The following is a 15918-nucleotide window of genomic DNA, read 5'->3' as shown; positions in this document are numbered from 1 at the left end:
ATCTGGTGAAAGTGTCCCTGCCCATGCCCATGCCAGGGTGTGCTGTTAAAAAGTTTGACCTTCCTTCCTTCCTTTTTTCTTTCCTTTTTTTTGTTTAAACTCATGACAATTGTCCCTCTTGCCCGAGCCAGGTTTGCTCACTCTGTGAACATCCCAGAAGTGCAGCACCATCTCTCAAGCAGCAGCAGCACTGAGAAGCTGAGTCGCAGCCAGGCAGTGAAGGAAAGCAGTGGAACAGCCCCTCCTCAGAGCCCCTGAGGACTCCCCTCATCCCCCCTGAGACTGGGACAGCCCCAGTATCCCAATGGAAGCACAGTGGGACAGCTGTGCTCCAGGCTGGCAGGGACAGGGATGTGCACACCAGGAATGCAGCGCCTGGGGCAGTCTGGGGGATCCGGACCTGAGACAAACCCAACATCTGTCTCGAGAGAGCCACCCTCGTTCAGTCACTGCCACACCTCCCTGTGCTGTTGAAATGAGCATTTTCCCCTCACCCCAGTATGAACACAGCTCCATTAATCCAGACTCCACAGCTGGTGACTTCCACCCATTTCGAAACATCGTAAGTAACTTTTAATAAAACCATGTTCAACAAGCCAAAAAGTAGGTTAAAATCACATCATTTTCCAATTTGCACTGTACTAACAGCAACATAGATGAACACCACCACGTAGCACAAAACTGCAGCACATCCCTTTTACAGAGTCAGTCCACAGCAAACTTCCATCTAGAAGATAATTTCATGATTTATACCCAGTCTTTCCCATTTTCTCTTCAAAAGGTTTGTTCCAAGATTGTACACAAATTTAGCACTTTTAAAGCAAAACAATCAAATCACTTAAACATTTCTTTGAAAAATGTATTAAACCAAAAGATTGCACAGGATAAGGAAAATCAGAGAAAGAGCAACACAACAGGCAATGAGGCCAGAACACAATCAAGCCCAAGAAATACCGAGACAGGTTTGTTCCACAGCAAAACATCTCTCAAAATGAAAGTACCAATAAATTCCAGACTGTACTCACATTTTTTCCCTTTTTTTTCATTGTAAATATTACACATCTTTAGAAGGACACAGCTATATTACAGTTTCTTAAAAACAATAAAAAGGCAGAGAGTAAAAATTTAGATCAGCAGCAGCATCTGGTATAGTTAGTACAAGATCAAAACAGACAATAGATGTGTAACTCACTGAAAACCTCCTATAAAAAAATACTGTCCTTGGCTTTAAAAAACCACCAAGATTAACGGTTTGACTAATATTCAAAATATGCAAATGGCATACTAATCAAAGTCCCTAATGCAAAAGACTGAGGGGCTCAAAATAGACTTTTGGTGTGATCCCAATTCATTTCACCATAATGCCCAGAACATGCATGTGCTATATTTAAATGTTTCCATGTAGAGACAGTTACCAGAATGAATGATGCCACCCTGCTGACCTTTAAGGTCATCAGCCAGGCCATTTAATCAGGTTTGTTTCTTTTTTTTACTCAGTGCAGCTTAAACACATGCAGAAATCAGCACAAAAAGGAAGTTTAAACCACTACATCTTCAGTGTAATTCAAACAAGTCATCACGCCTGCAAAGCAAAGCAGTGCTTTACATTATCCCCATCTTTACACTGCCTTTACATTTACCATTATCCCCATCTTTACCCTGTCTTTACATTTACCATTATCCCCATCTTTACCCTGTCTTTACAATTATCCCCATCTTTACACTGCCTTTACGTTTACCATTATCCCCATCCTCGCTCTTTGAGGGCTCCTATAAAGATATGAAGACCACAGCACAAGGTGCCATGCATGCTGAGAGCAAGCAAGCAGCAAACCTCAGGGCAGCAGACAAAAACAGATCCCCATCCATGTTCCCATCCAGTGCCTCACCCCCTGCAAGAGGTTTTGGGTGGGCAGGACGTAATTCCACACACCAGTCAAAGGGGTGGGAAGATTTTTTTTTGTTTTCCTAGCTGGTTTCACAAGGCCTGATCAGCAGATCATATACAAATACAAACAGTTAATATTCACAGAGCAACTTCTTGTACCTAATTATCAGAATAGATTTAACATAATTAATAAATATATAAAACAACATGATAAACTCACAGACAAAACACATCTCAAAGGTCAGCATTGACTGAGATATTCAGACGATTTGGTCGTTGCTTAAAGCACTGAAGAATTATAAGCAGATAACAATGTGAGTGTTAAGAACAGGCTCACAAAATACAAACTTAAGATCAATTTAAACTTTCTGCAAAGGCTCTGAACTGACCCTAGAAGCTATTTCAAATGACCTTCAAATGAAGGCTCTTGCAGCCATTGCATATTTGAGAATAAGCTCCTTTACGCTGTCTGTATCTCGGCACTTTATCCAGATCAGCTGCAGAGCAGGCATTCCCCAGGGACCAGCACACAGAGGTAAACATCTGTCCCAAATGATGCTGTCCTACATTTCACACCATCCCGTGCTGAAAGAGGACATTGTTCAGTCAGTTCTTAAAAGTCTTGCTCTGGGAGACAGAGACCAACGTGCTCTCTCCAGGCTTCTCAGACCTGTCCTTTACCTCTCCCTCTCAGTTGTGCCTCTGAGAAGGAGAGGCAGCAATCCCCTGTCCCACAGCGCTGTTCTGAGGCTTGATTTCATAAGGTGCTTTTGCAGAGTCCCAGAAAAGGCACTAGAGCAGTGCAGCTGTTGCAATGTCAGACACACAGACTGAGGCGAGCGCCCGCGGCCTCTCCCGAGACACCCGTGTGCAAATCCAGAAGGGATGAGAGCCCACGCCAGCTCACACCTCTGCAGCCCCATCACAGCAGCTCTGTTTTCCCCCATAGCTCTGAAAAAGTCTCACATTTCCAGGCCTTGCACAATTACTGGGGTGCCCCATTCCTCAGGCTGTCTGCAGGCTCCATTTGCTCCAGTGGGCCAAACTCGGGGTGTGTGGCCAGGGACTTCCTCTGCCCCCGCAGGGTGTGAGCATTCAGCATCTCCAGCAGCAGGTCATACACTGGCACCACGTTCTTACACTTCATGCTCAGGAGATGCTCCATTCCCTTGTTACTGTGCAGGAGAACAGAAAATAACTCAGCAGTCTGGTTCCAACAGTGCAGAGAAGAAAAACACGCCCATGGTTTCAAGTGACTCCCTTTGTTAATTTGGATTTAAGAGGATTTAGCTGCTGTGGTCCCTGAGGTCACTTACACTACCAACAGTCACAACATCCCAATACTTTAAGGCTGAATGTTCTGATGTTTAGAGAAGCAGGTTTTGTTTTACACCACACAAATCCTTTCAGGAAATAATTCAGATATATCAACACTATTGAAATGAAAGGAAAACCTCTTGGATGCTGTAAAGGCCCCATACTGAAGCTTTATGCAATAGAGGGATGTAAAAATGCAGTTTACTAAAGACTACCTACCTCTCCTACCTGACTGAGTAGGAAGCCCTAATTACCCAGCTAATTTCAAGCACTTTGTTTACTCTCTGCATGTCCAGTGAGAGGATCTTGCAGTGGCTGCAGACTTTAAAATAATCTCTCTGTTATGCAGTAACATACAATGACATCTTGCTAGCTTGAACATTCAGTGCTGTATCATGGTTTGGACTAAAAATGTCTATTGCCATTGCAGCCACACGTATTTATACTCCAGATGCACTCAGGGGTTGGGGTTGAGATCTAAGGGTGCTTGCTCAACACCAAATCCACCCCGGTGGAACGAGCAGCACACAGCTGAGCTGGTGAGTTGGGCTGGGAGGGGGACAATGCTCCCAGATAAACAAGGTTCTGATACAATTCAAGAGTTACATGTTAATGGGCAAGAAGAAATTGCAGCCCTTGCCCCACACCCAGCTCTCAATTATTTCCAGAACAAAGTCTAATTGACGGACCAGCACCAAGTAACCTGAAGGAGACAGGACACAACAAGCAGCCTCCAGATTTTGGCTGAGGGAGACACAGCATAATGAGAAAATATGGCTTAATGAGAAAATATGAAAATTTCACAAAGATTTGTGATGCTTGTTCATGGAATGCCCAAACAGTTTCTGCAAAGCTGTGGAGTCACATCACAGAGGACAATCCAGGTGATGGCAGATATCAGAGCCATGAGACAGGTTCAGCTCTGGCTGGGGCTGGAGCTTTTGCAAGGTCAGCTCTCAAACTCACCCCCAGCCCACAAACTGACTGTTAAAAGCTGGATTTCAGCACCATCAGATCCCTGCTGCTGCCTTTGCTCTCCCAGGGAAGTTCATTGCAAAGGTGGCCATCCCCTTTTCAGTGTCCCTACAGATGTGCCCAGCTCTGCTTTGTGTGCTCCAGCCTGGTCCCAGGACATCTTCCCTGCACACACAGTCCAAAATCAAGCCATGAGACAGCTTAGTCAACAGCTGGCCTCTGGGTAATAATTTAAAATGACAGATTGAAAATCAAAACCTCTCTTTGTAGGACCCTCATTTCAGTCTGCTGTACCACAAGCAGAGCTGGACCTCTCAGAGGAGATTCAGGAACTGGAGACACTTCCCATGGAAAAAGCAGGAGCCTGGCATTGCTGTAGCATGAGCCATTTGGCAAAACTCTGTGGCTCCATGTAAAAGACAACAAATTTGGTGTGGGAAAAACATGGTCCCCAAAATCCACTTTGCTCTACCAAAGCCCACACTGCAAATCAGTTTTGGAAGAGATTTTCATTTTGAATAGAAGGGTTTTGATGGCTGGATGAAAGGCTCAATTTGTGTTATTGTTAAACATTTCAGGCAGACACATAATGAATAGTTTAATGTAACAAGATTAAGACAACATTTTCATATCATCATGTCTTTGAGCGCCAGCAAGCACTTGAGTTGACTGCCTGTTTTGTTGTGCTGGGAAGGAAAGCCTCACAGTGGCAGAGGTGCAGAGCAGCACCAGGATTCCCTCAGGAGTGCTGTGGAGTCCAGCCACCCCCTTTTTTGCTGTAATGAACAAACAGTGCCATAACACAAGTGTTACACACCCTCTGCAGACCGTACCTGGCGTGCCTGACGTGGGAGAGCAGCATCAGCAGATTGGCCAGGCGAGTGGTCTGCTGCTGAGAGGGGATGCCACTCTTGGCAATGACCCACACCAAAGCCTCTGTGACCACGTTGAGCAGGTGGTGCAGCTTCCTGTTGCTCTCAGGCTCCTCTGCTGACAAGGGGAACATGCCTAAACAGAGAAAGGGAAGAAATATTTGCTGCTGGTGAGGAAGGAAAAAAGCTGCAACTGTAGATTTTTAAAATATGTAATATTTCAACAAAATTAGAGAAGATACATGCCCTGACACCCCCCTCCAGACTGTACAAATGATGCTCTATATGCCACATCAAGATTGAATTTGATAGCCTCATCATGTGCAAAGTGAGAAATTCTTCCAAACCCTCCTTGGACTTGTTGCACATGAACCCTTCAGTCAGGTCATGACATACTCTCCCATTCTCCAGGGTTTTTTCCCCCTGTACCTTGTATTTTGTGTTATTATGAACTATAATATTATGCTTGTTCTAATCCCTTCTTGTTGAAAAAAACCCTTTTTTCCTGAGTATATAATAGGGAGGAAGGAGAACATGGCAGTGACACTGCTCAGAGCGACCCAGTGGTCATGGTCTCCCTACAGATCACTAAGGGTGTCATAATAACAGCAAAGGTCTGCAATGAGAAACCTTGTTGTGCTGGGAAGGAAAGCCTCACAGTGAGGCTTTGCTGACAGAAAGTCAGCAAAACCAAAACAAAACAAAAAAGAAAAAAAAACCAAACCAAAAACCAAACAAAACAACAAAAACCCTACAAAAATACAATAAAAAAAAAAAAAAGAAGAAGAAAAGAAAAAGAAGAGGTTTGGGGATATGGACAACAGAAAAAATAAATCATCACTAAGAAGGTCTGGAAACACACAATAACATTATTGATAAAGTAGAAGAGACCTGGGACAAGGGAAAGAAAAAATCTCAACAGTCCCTTCAGAGATACCTATGGATGGACAGAGCTCCAGAGCACCTTGAAAATTAGGGACAAATTATTAATTTTGTCAAGAAGGGAGAGTAAAAGAAGAGACTGGACAGATCTTTTAAAACATGAACTTTGAAGAAAATATGGCTGATGAATGTGGAATTTGGTTGGGGCTTTTTGGTTGGTTTTTTGCAGGTTGTTTTGTTTTGTTGTTTGGAGGTTTTTTTATGGGTATTTTAGGGAAAAAAAAAGAACAGCTTTTGTTGTTTGTTGAAATAGTGGTCTCCACAGAACCATAGAAACATCTAGGCTGGAAAAACCTTTAAGGTCAAGCCCAGCCTTTGACCCAGCACTACCAAGGCCATCACTAAACCACATCCCCAGGTGCCACATTTTAAATCCCTCCAGGGATGATGACGCCACCACTTGCCCGGGCAGCCTGTTCCAATGCCTGACCACCCCTTTGGTGAAGAAATTGTTCCTAATATCCAACCTAAACCACTCCTGCTGCAGCTTGAAGCCATTTCCTCTCATCATCATCATCATGGCTTTCCAACCACTGTTCCCCAGCCTGTGTCACTGCAGGAGGATTTTGTGGCCAAAGTGCAGGACCCAGCTCTTGGTTCTGGTGCTGTTGGTCCTGACCCATCAATCCAGCCTGCCCAGATCCCTCTGCAGAGCCTTCCTCCCCTCCAGCAGATCAACCCTCCAACTCAAACAAGGGGCAGACAAGTGGGATTGCAGCTGGACTGTTCCCCTTCAGTACTGGGCTAAGAATGATGCAGCAGCTTCTTGCTGAAAGCACTAGATGTAAATATCTTAGCTGCTATTTTGTTGTGGGATTTTGTTCTTTGTCAATATTGACTCTGAAATGTTCTGGGGAAAAAAGTAATTTTTACTGCAGGCTACCCTAAACTAGCAAAACCACACCTAGTGTGAGAGGCTGCAAAGCAAAGCTCCTGTCCTCTGCAGAACTGCTGAGTACTTCCAATCATTTCTAACCAACTCATCACCATTAAATAGGAACATTTAAGCCCCATTCATCATCACTCCGTTGAGTAACTAGTAGTACTAGAATTAAGAATTAAGGACAGATTTGTAGGACTGTATAGTAACTTCACATATGACCAGGATCCACAAAGATAGGACCAAAATTTCCCATCCAAAAGGAGCCATGAGCCCCATCTTGTGAGAAACTATCAGAATTTGGGGTCTTTCATGCAGAACGTGACATAGCCCCTAAATACAGCAAATTATACAGCTTAGAGGTTTCCTGAGCAAAAATCTTTACAATCTATCAGAGACAAATCCTTTCCTATTATTCTCTCCCAACAGTTTTTTATCATTTGACATTTTGGGTTTTTTGAGGCTGGTTTCCCAGCCACCCTCAGAATGAAAGGTGCAGTTTTGGTGAGTATTAGAGGCAAGCACATACTCACTGGAATTGAGGAGGATCATTGCCTTGACACACAGATACTCCTTGTGCTGCAGCTTCAGCTCTCGGAACCTTGAGGTCATGGCCAGGAGCATGTCAAAGATCTCCAAAATCCCCTCTACACATTTCCCCTCATCCCTATGGAAACACATTCAACATGTTACCAAAAAAGTAGAATTAAGGAACTGACTCAGACAGATAAAAGCCAAAGCATGAAGGAGGCTGAAGAAGGCCCATCTTATCTCATATTCGGGAGGATTTAAAAGGCTCTGTCATGAAATCTGAATTGACAAATACACTGGTGTGAAAGGTCAGCATTTACAAGAAACTGATTTTCTCATTAAAGTGCAAGCAGGATTGGCCATAAGTGTGATCATATTTCTGTATCCTCTAAGCCTGTATAATTCTGGATAATCAGTCTGAAATCCTGTAGTGCAGGGCACAATACCACCTTGAATAATTTTCCAGATTTGCTTCATAAGGAGTTACCCACAACCAATAACATGTGTACAAAATGGAGGCCTCGAGACTTGGTAAAGGAAGAAGGGTTCCCAAAATAAGTTGCTTGGAATAACAAGACCTTTTTAAAGAATAAAACAACTCTTGTCCCTATCTCCTGGCACTATTTTCTGGGAAGGTATTGAAAGTTATTTGAGGTTTTGGTGGTTTTGTGGTTTGGATGTTTTTATATTTGCAAATATTTACAGAATGCAACTTTCCCCATCTTGGACATGAGAAGTGGTCTTATTTTCAGATCTGAAAAACACCCCAAACAAGTCGTTCCGATTTGTTTAAAATTCAGCAGTGGCAAATCTCAAGCTACCGAAGTTGCTGTTTCAGTTTTTTTGTTAGTTTTGTTTTATATGTACTAGACTAAAAAAGGGATTAAGCTCTACAACAACAGTATTCAAAGGGAGGCTCCTTATCCTCTTTATCACAGGAGATTTTTTTTCTCTGTAACATTTTTAAGACAAGACAGATTTAAGCACAGCAGTGCAGGAGAATAAAATAAATTTACTGGATCCCAAGAAAAAGGTGCTGAGCCTTCAGGCTGGAGGTAGGAACATGCAGGCAACACCACCTTGGGCAGCAGGTTCTGCCTGCAAAAAGTATTTTTTATTGCCCAGTTTCCTGTGTTCCTCATAGCAAAGAATATTGAGCTTTTATTAAGGGAATGAGATGATTATTAAGGTCCCTTCCAAGCCAAACCATTCTGGGATTCTAAGTTCAGCTTAGAACTTATCCTCTGTAAGATAAAAACAGTCAAGTTACAGACCAGGTTCATATAAGGATACCCTGAATAAAATTACAGCATGCCCAGACACTTGTAAGCTCCCACTCTGCCATGTCTTGAGGAAATGAAGAAATGCATCAAATATTCTCAAAACTCTTGAGCAATTAAATGTATTGTACATTTTCATCAATTTCTGGTCATTGCACTGAACAGTGCAGCATGTCCTTGCATTGAATTTTATATGAGCAAATAATATTTATTTCCTCTCTTTTATAAATTATTTTTTTTAATAAGCCAATTTTACCTATCTGCATCTACAATGATAATTATTGATTGCATGTCACAGAACTGGTGCAAATCTCAATTTCCCCAGGTTGAAAAGATATTTTAAAACTACCTAAGAGAGTAGATTGCTTCCCTAACTTTTTACCAATGTGAAGCACAGGTCAAATCCTTCTAAGGTTCTGTAAAAAAACATCCTTACTAATCCATATTCTTCCTTCCTAGTACATGATGCTATGGAGAAATAATCTTTAAACTTGAAAACATTCTGCTGTAGCTTGAAAAAATATTCTTAGTATCCAACAGCAAGCCAGGGGTCTTTAAATCCCTCTCAGCTAGTGCTCCAATGTTCACTATTACAGCTAACTATAAAGTCTGCTGTAGTGGCAGGAACAAAACAGGCAGGAAACCTATTTAAAATAATTAAAATACTGCCTGAAACTATATCTTCTTTTTAATGTGGGATGTAGGGACAAACAGACCCAAACAGACAAACAGAAAATGTAGAAGAAGTGCCTTGTGTTGCTGTATTGACATTCAGCATATGAGACCTGGAACAAAGGGAACAAAACCACCAAAAGATAGGAAAAAATTATGAGAAACTTCACACTCAGTGCTAGAGGAGTTCAGGAATTTGCAAGTTCAACAATGCTTTTAAAGCTTAGCATTCCTTAAGCCCTGTAAGGATGTGGAACCTTAGGACATGATTGTTACAAGCACAAGTAAATGATATTGTTAGATGAAGTATTAGTAACATCTGCCGTGTTTTATCTTCTTCCCCACCTTCAACCACACTAATATGAAGTGTTCTCAATAAATTTATTCCTCTTACCTGTCTAATACAAGGTCTGGTGCAAAAATCAGTTTCCCAGGATGGTCGATGGATCTCCACATCAAACCAATCATCAGAACTTCCATCCAGCAGCTCTCCAAGAGCCTCACTTGGTCATAGAGGCTGAGATCAATGAAGCCTAAAGTGATGCAAATAGCATAAAATAAATCAACTTGTTAAATGTTCTGTTTTAATAAAGAAAAATGAGAATATGAGAAACAAAAAAAGCCAGAAAGAACTACGGGTTGTGAAGATAAGGGAGCACTGACATCCACAGTGGCAGGCTGCCACTTGAAATAGGAACCAAAATATTTGCAATTATCATCATCTACAAAATATTTGGAGTAAAGCAGAGTGGTGTTTTAGTGCAATTAGTCCCATACAGCTGGTGAAACTCAAATGACTGCAGAGTCACCTGCTTTATGTTCTTGTCCTAAAGGAGGAGAGATGTTAGAAGAAATATTGTGAGGGAGAGGCACTGGCAGAGGATGCCCAGAAAAGCTGTGGATGCCCCATCCCTGGAAATGCTCAGGCTGGATGGGGCTCTGAGCAACCTGGGATAGGGGAAGGTGCCCCTGCACATGTCAGAGGGTTGGAACAAGGTGATCTTTGAGGTCCCTGCCAACCCCACTCATTCCACGATTCTGTGATTCATTTCTCTCCAGAACTCTTAGCAAGGCCTCAGATAACTCTGCAGCACAGCCAGAGGGCAGAGATAGTCACAGCCAACCTCTTCTCTTCCTTTGCAAAACAGCAACAAAAAAAAAAAAAGACTGGGGAAAAAATAATGCTTAGAAGTCAAAAGACAAAATAGGAGAAATAAAATTCATACACTCCAAACCAAAAGATCAGAAGTGTAAATTATCAAAACATGGGTGGGAAAACAGACTAGAGGAAAACAGATATGAGGAAGAGCTGCTCAGTGATCAAAAACAAGATCAGGCCACACTTTTCAAAGTTGAGCTTCTTCAGCTCAGGCCCTTGGCAAAGGTGCTCCATTCTCAGATGAGCTGCCATCTCTGACACTGCTTGGTGACAAATCCAGGCACAGCCTGGCCATGGCAGATTGGTTTCCTGAAGTTCTTCCTGGCTGTTTGAGGTGTTAAAACACACACAGGACATTTGGGCTGCCAAAGAATCTCTCTGTCAGTAATTTATACAAATGCTCCATGCATTTTAATCTTATTACAGGACTCAGCTGGAGGACAGTCAGTGACAGCCAGGGCTGACATGAACTGGGCAAAGCTCACTTTTATCATCACTGAATGTGCTGCTTTCCAGAGCTGGGGCAGGCTTGCCTCTGGTTTCATAGCAGGCATAAACAGGAGCCCAGGAGTGGTGCCTTCCCTCCTGGGTTCCACTGTCACAGAATTTACTGCAGAACACACAGCCAACAACAGATTATCTGCCACACACACTCATCATTTAAAACTGCTTTTAGGGAAATATTCATGGAAGTGTGAAACAGTTCAGAAACTGACAGTGCCAGTTTCCTGGGAAACAACAGCCCAAAGACATTTCAGAGTCTATTTAAATAAACATTTACACTGCCATGTACTGATTTCTCTAGCACAAACAAGGAATTATCAGGTTTAAAGACTCTCTCAGTTGAGTGATGTCAGACCAAGTCCCAGGGTTCAATCTCCAGGTTCTTGAAGATCCAGATTTATCACGGAGGTCATCTGCTAAATTCACATTATCGGTGGCAGCAGCAGGAGCTGTGGCCATTGAGCACAGCTGTTAGAAGGACTCTAATTCTCTTTTCCCTAACAAATCTCATGCTCCAAAGGTGCAGGACAGCAAACAGCCACCACAGCTTTCACTGCAGCCTCAGGAGCCCCATTTTATTTCCTCCAGACTACATTAACCTAATAATTTTTCTCTGGTTGTATTAGACATCCTTTAGATTGTGGGCTCTATTTCTTATAATTTAATTATAGATTGCTAAGACAGAGAAGACAAAAAAAACCCTTGCGCTGGATGTGTAAAACCTAGGAAAAGACACAGTGCTCTGGTCAGCAACACACTGGGCTGCATAATGAACCCAAATTTCGATACTGTGACAACATCTTATTGAGCTGCAATACAGGTTCAGCAATGAACCATGTAAACTCTTTTAGACTAGGTCAGCAAAGCAAAAGGCAATTACAGAAGCTGTGTTCTGCTGCCTGACAACTGAGAATTAAAATACTTGGAATTCAGAAGGAAAAAAATCCAGATGTCAGCTTCTATTTGTGTGAGCAACAAAAAAATAAACTCTATTAGGCTGAAAGTCCAGAACAAAAATACAGCCACAGAGTAAAATTCATAACAAAAGAGTGTCATTAAATATCAAACATTAAAAACCCACAAAATACCAACATGCTTTTTCTCCTATTTATGCAAAAAGCTACTGTTAATACAATAATGGGGTTTTTTTACCTCCAATGAGTATCAAAATAATATCCAATAATAACTTTGAGATGACAATATGACTTCTAACCTGAGTACACAAAAGCAAATATTCAGCTTTTCAGAAAGTAAAATTACTGCTCACTGGGCCATTAGTCAAGAGCCTCTATTTTTTCCTAAAGACCTTACCTCTAGGAACCAGGCAGGGATCAGCATGATTACATATAGGCAAGAGTTTTTGAAAAATAAAATTCCATGTCCTCAGTGTTAGTCATCACAGCTTTTTAATGAAAAACAAAAAATCAGTCCACGTTGAAGTTAATGGTTCGACTGCCATGGGATACAGCAGTGTCACTTATAATTGGGTGTATATTAAACATCCCATCTATTTTTGGCATTGCTCTAAAATGCTGTTTATTTCTGTTCTCCATAACAGGAGTGATTAGAAAAAACAAACAGAGACAACAAAGTGTCAGCATTCCCAAAAACTGTTTTGAAGGGGTTTGACTGCTTCAATGGGTTTTCTTCATACAGTTCTCTTACTGCCAATAAAAAGTTTTTATTTGCCCCATTATCAGAAGAAATGAACTTCTTCCTGCGTCACTCAGCCATGATGACACCATTAGGATTCAGAGGAAGAAGTTGACACTGACTAGACAGAATCCTTTGTTTGAATGGAATTTATGCATCATGTATGAGGTGTATGAATACGCAACAGGCTATTGTTTTTAAGGGTTAATCCTCTGTTAACGGGTGTCCTTTTTCAGGCTTATTTTGCCCAGAAAAAGTACCCAGACCATCTGTAATTCTTTGTTCTTATTGTCTCATATTGTCCTAAATCCTAATTGTCCAAATTTCTATTACTCTAATTATATTACTATTCTTATAACCATTTTATTACTATTAAACGTTTAAAATTCTAAAAACAAATGATTGGTGTTTGTCACATATACCATGCACCTACTGTGCTGCTCTGTCACGTCAGAGCAGAGGACACATTGCTGGGTAAAACCATTGACCAAAACAAACAAAACCATGGACCAAAACCAAACCATTGACCAAAACAAACAAAACCATTGACCAAAACAAACCAAACCATTGACCAAAACAAACCAAACCATGGACCAAAACCAAACCATTGACCAAAACAAACAAAACCATTGAGCAAAACAAACCAAACCATTGACCAAAACCAAACCATTGACCAAAACAAACAAAACCACTGACCAAAACCAAACCATTGACCAAAACAAACAAAACCACTGACCAAAACAAACCAAACCATTGACCAAAACCAAACCATTGACCAAAACAAACAAAACCATGGACCAAAACCAAACCATTGACCAAAACAAACAAAACCATTGACCAAAACAAACCAAACCATTGACCAAAACAAACCAAACCATGGACCAAAACCAAACCATTGACCAAAACAAACAAAACCATTGAGCAAAACAAACCAAACCATTGACCAAAACCAAACAATTGACCAAAACAAACAACACCATGGACCAAAACAAACAAAACCATTCACCAAAACCAAACAAAGCCGTTCACCAAAACCAAACCAAACCACTGACCAAAACCAAACCAAACCATTGACCAAAACCAAACAAAACCATTGACCAAAACAAACAAAATTCCTCACCAGGAATCTTCTTGGCCCAGCCGATCATGTGCACCAGCTCTTTGTCCGCCAGCTTGGTCAGGGACATCATCATGGAGGCCTCGGTGAAGGGTTTGCTGGGCCTGCTGACCAGCACGTGGGGCGGCTCTGCCTCCAGCAGGGTCAGCACGAACTGCTCGGGGCTGAGGGCGCTCAGCAGGATCTCCTTCACCCGCGTGGCCGCCTCGTTGTACCTCCTGGCCCTGCCCAGGCAGTGCGCGCGCTCCTCGGCGCTGCGGTGGCTCCGCAGGATCCGGTACCCACAGCGTTCTCTCCTGGAGCCTGCCACGAGAACCACACGTTGCATTGGAGAGATTTTCCCCACAGAATTTTCCTCCCTTGTGTAAACCCAAATGGCTCGGGTTTCTGTGGTTAAGATGACCCCTGAGGTGTTAGAAAGTCTCTTTTTTTTCCAGTCCTGTGACTGAAGAAGTCGAGATTCGTCGGTTCTGCTCTTCAAGGTTGTTTATTTTTTCTTATCTATTATATTCTGACTTGGTGAGATCTGTCCAGCAGGTCAGGTTGTGGCACAATGCCTGCCCTGGGGGTGGTGTTGGCGTTTTATACTAAGAACTACCTGTACTTTATTTACAATAATCTTCCAATACTATCACCTGTGTTAGACAGCCTGTCTCTACTCTAAACCAATCCAGAAGTGTCACCATCACAGCAGAAGATGAAGGACAAGAAGAAAGAGAAGAAGGATAGGAGAGGCTCAGATTCCTCCATTACTTACCTCTTGAACCCCCTCATTCTAAAACCCCCAAATTCTACTTTTTCACCTGTGACAAATTAACTATCATTCTACTCAAACTCTTGTGGCCTGTAAATCTTCACACAAAGTTGGTAATTTTTTCCATGGACTAAAATCGAAGGCACAGGTGCTTTTGGCTCTGTGCCAAGGTCTCTGAGCCCCCTGCCAGGGTCTCGAATCACCCAGGGCAGCCAGAGGAATGTCCTGGGTCCTGACACAAATGTTTGGGGAGAAGGAGGAAAACCCTTTAATATTGGCTGTTGTAATATTGAACATTAAGTTTCTAGGACATTCAGCATGGACTTAACTTTGTCCCCCCACTGACTTCAGCTGAGGGGGTTTATTTATTCCCCTAAACAAAGATAAAAAATGTTTGGTTTTGAACCTCAGTTAGCTCGGTTTAAAAGTCCAGTGGAAAACTCCCATTGATATCAAAAAGATATAAATCAGATCTTTAAAGGCAAATAAAGATAGCTGATTGTAAATTTTGCTTTATATATAATCTGGAGGAATAAAAAACTGGAAAGTTTGGGCCAGGTTATGTTGTTACAGATCAGATGCCTCAGGAACGAGCACAAGTGGGCCTCAGAATTAGCTGGATGGTCAGCCAGGTGTTCACAAGATTCAACCCATTTTCTGCCCATACCCCAAAAAGCCAGCAGAAATTTCTCCAAAGGGAATTCAAATATCTACAACTAAGAGCAAATACCCTGTGTGGAGTTCTGTCTGCAGAAGGCTATTTCTGTTACAAAGAGAACTGGTCCTCTACATTCCCAGATTTAACTACTTGTTTGTTCTGACAAATCTAAACATTGTCCAATTCTTGGTCAGTGTTATTGGTAGCATCACTGTTGCCTGTTTTTGCGTAGCTTCCAAGGAAAGAGTCTAAGCTTCTCCAAAACCACAATATTCATAAAATACTCAGCTACAGTTCTACTTCAGCTAGCAAAGAGGTCCAAAGATTAGCCAAATTAAACATAAGGGCAGTGGAGGCACAACAAATTAATTTCAGATGCTGTTGACAAGGCTTTGTCTTGCTAAACAAGATGCTGGGTGACTCTCAGCCTCAGGTGGAGGTGGCTTTCAGGTCATAGTCCTGTCACACCTTCAGCAGCTGTCAAACAGCATCTGGGTCAGTCTGTGGGAGGGGTGGATGCAAAGGCCACTCAGGAACAGCCTGACTGAATAAGGACCAACTGAGTATTCCAGTATTTTCAGGATGTGAACTTTTCAGTTGTCCATGGCTCTCACTCTCACTTGCGGCCTGTTCAGTAAACCATGTTGGATGCAGGGGAAAGTTAAAGAAGTTCTCATTAAAGAAGTTCTCAATATTGGATAACATTCTTTCCCTGG

The 15918-nt window shown here is 42.1% G+C and overlaps 1 protein-coding gene across 2 annotated transcripts in view; it reads right to left on the bottom strand.

Annotated features, from left to right (window-relative positions):
• Nucleotides 1–537: 537 nt before the first annotated feature.
• ESR2 (estrogen receptor 2) overlaps nucleotides 538–15918 on the bottom strand; it is a 40809-nt gene continuing 25428 nt past the window's right edge. For both annotated transcript variants that reach the window (XM_054286803.1, XM_054286804.1), the window contains exons 5-9: nucleotides 13794–14093; nucleotides 9752–9890; nucleotides 7408–7541; nucleotides 5014–5188; nucleotides 538–3063 (exon numbers count right to left, since the gene is read on the bottom strand). In XM_054286803.1, the coding sequence (XP_054142778.1) occupies nucleotides 2874–3063; nucleotides 5014–5188; nucleotides 7408–7541; nucleotides 9752–9890; nucleotides 13794–14093 (938 nt within the window). In that variant the 3' untranslated portion in view covers nucleotides 538–2873. The remainder of the gene's footprint in view (nucleotides 3064–5013; nucleotides 5189–7407; nucleotides 7542–9751; nucleotides 9891–13793; nucleotides 14094–15918) is intronic.

The sequence above is a fragment of the Melozone crissalis genome, unplaced genomic scaffold (assembly GCF_028551555.1).
Source record: "Melozone crissalis strain CALT ecotype California unplaced genomic scaffold, PUWL_Pcris_2 ptg000056l_1, whole genome shotgun sequence".
NCBI lineage: Eukaryota > Metazoa > Chordata > Aves > Passeriformes > Passerellidae > Melozone > Melozone crissalis.
Note: the sequence above shows the minus strand (reverse complement) of the source record. Positions and strands in the feature narration are given on the sequence as shown.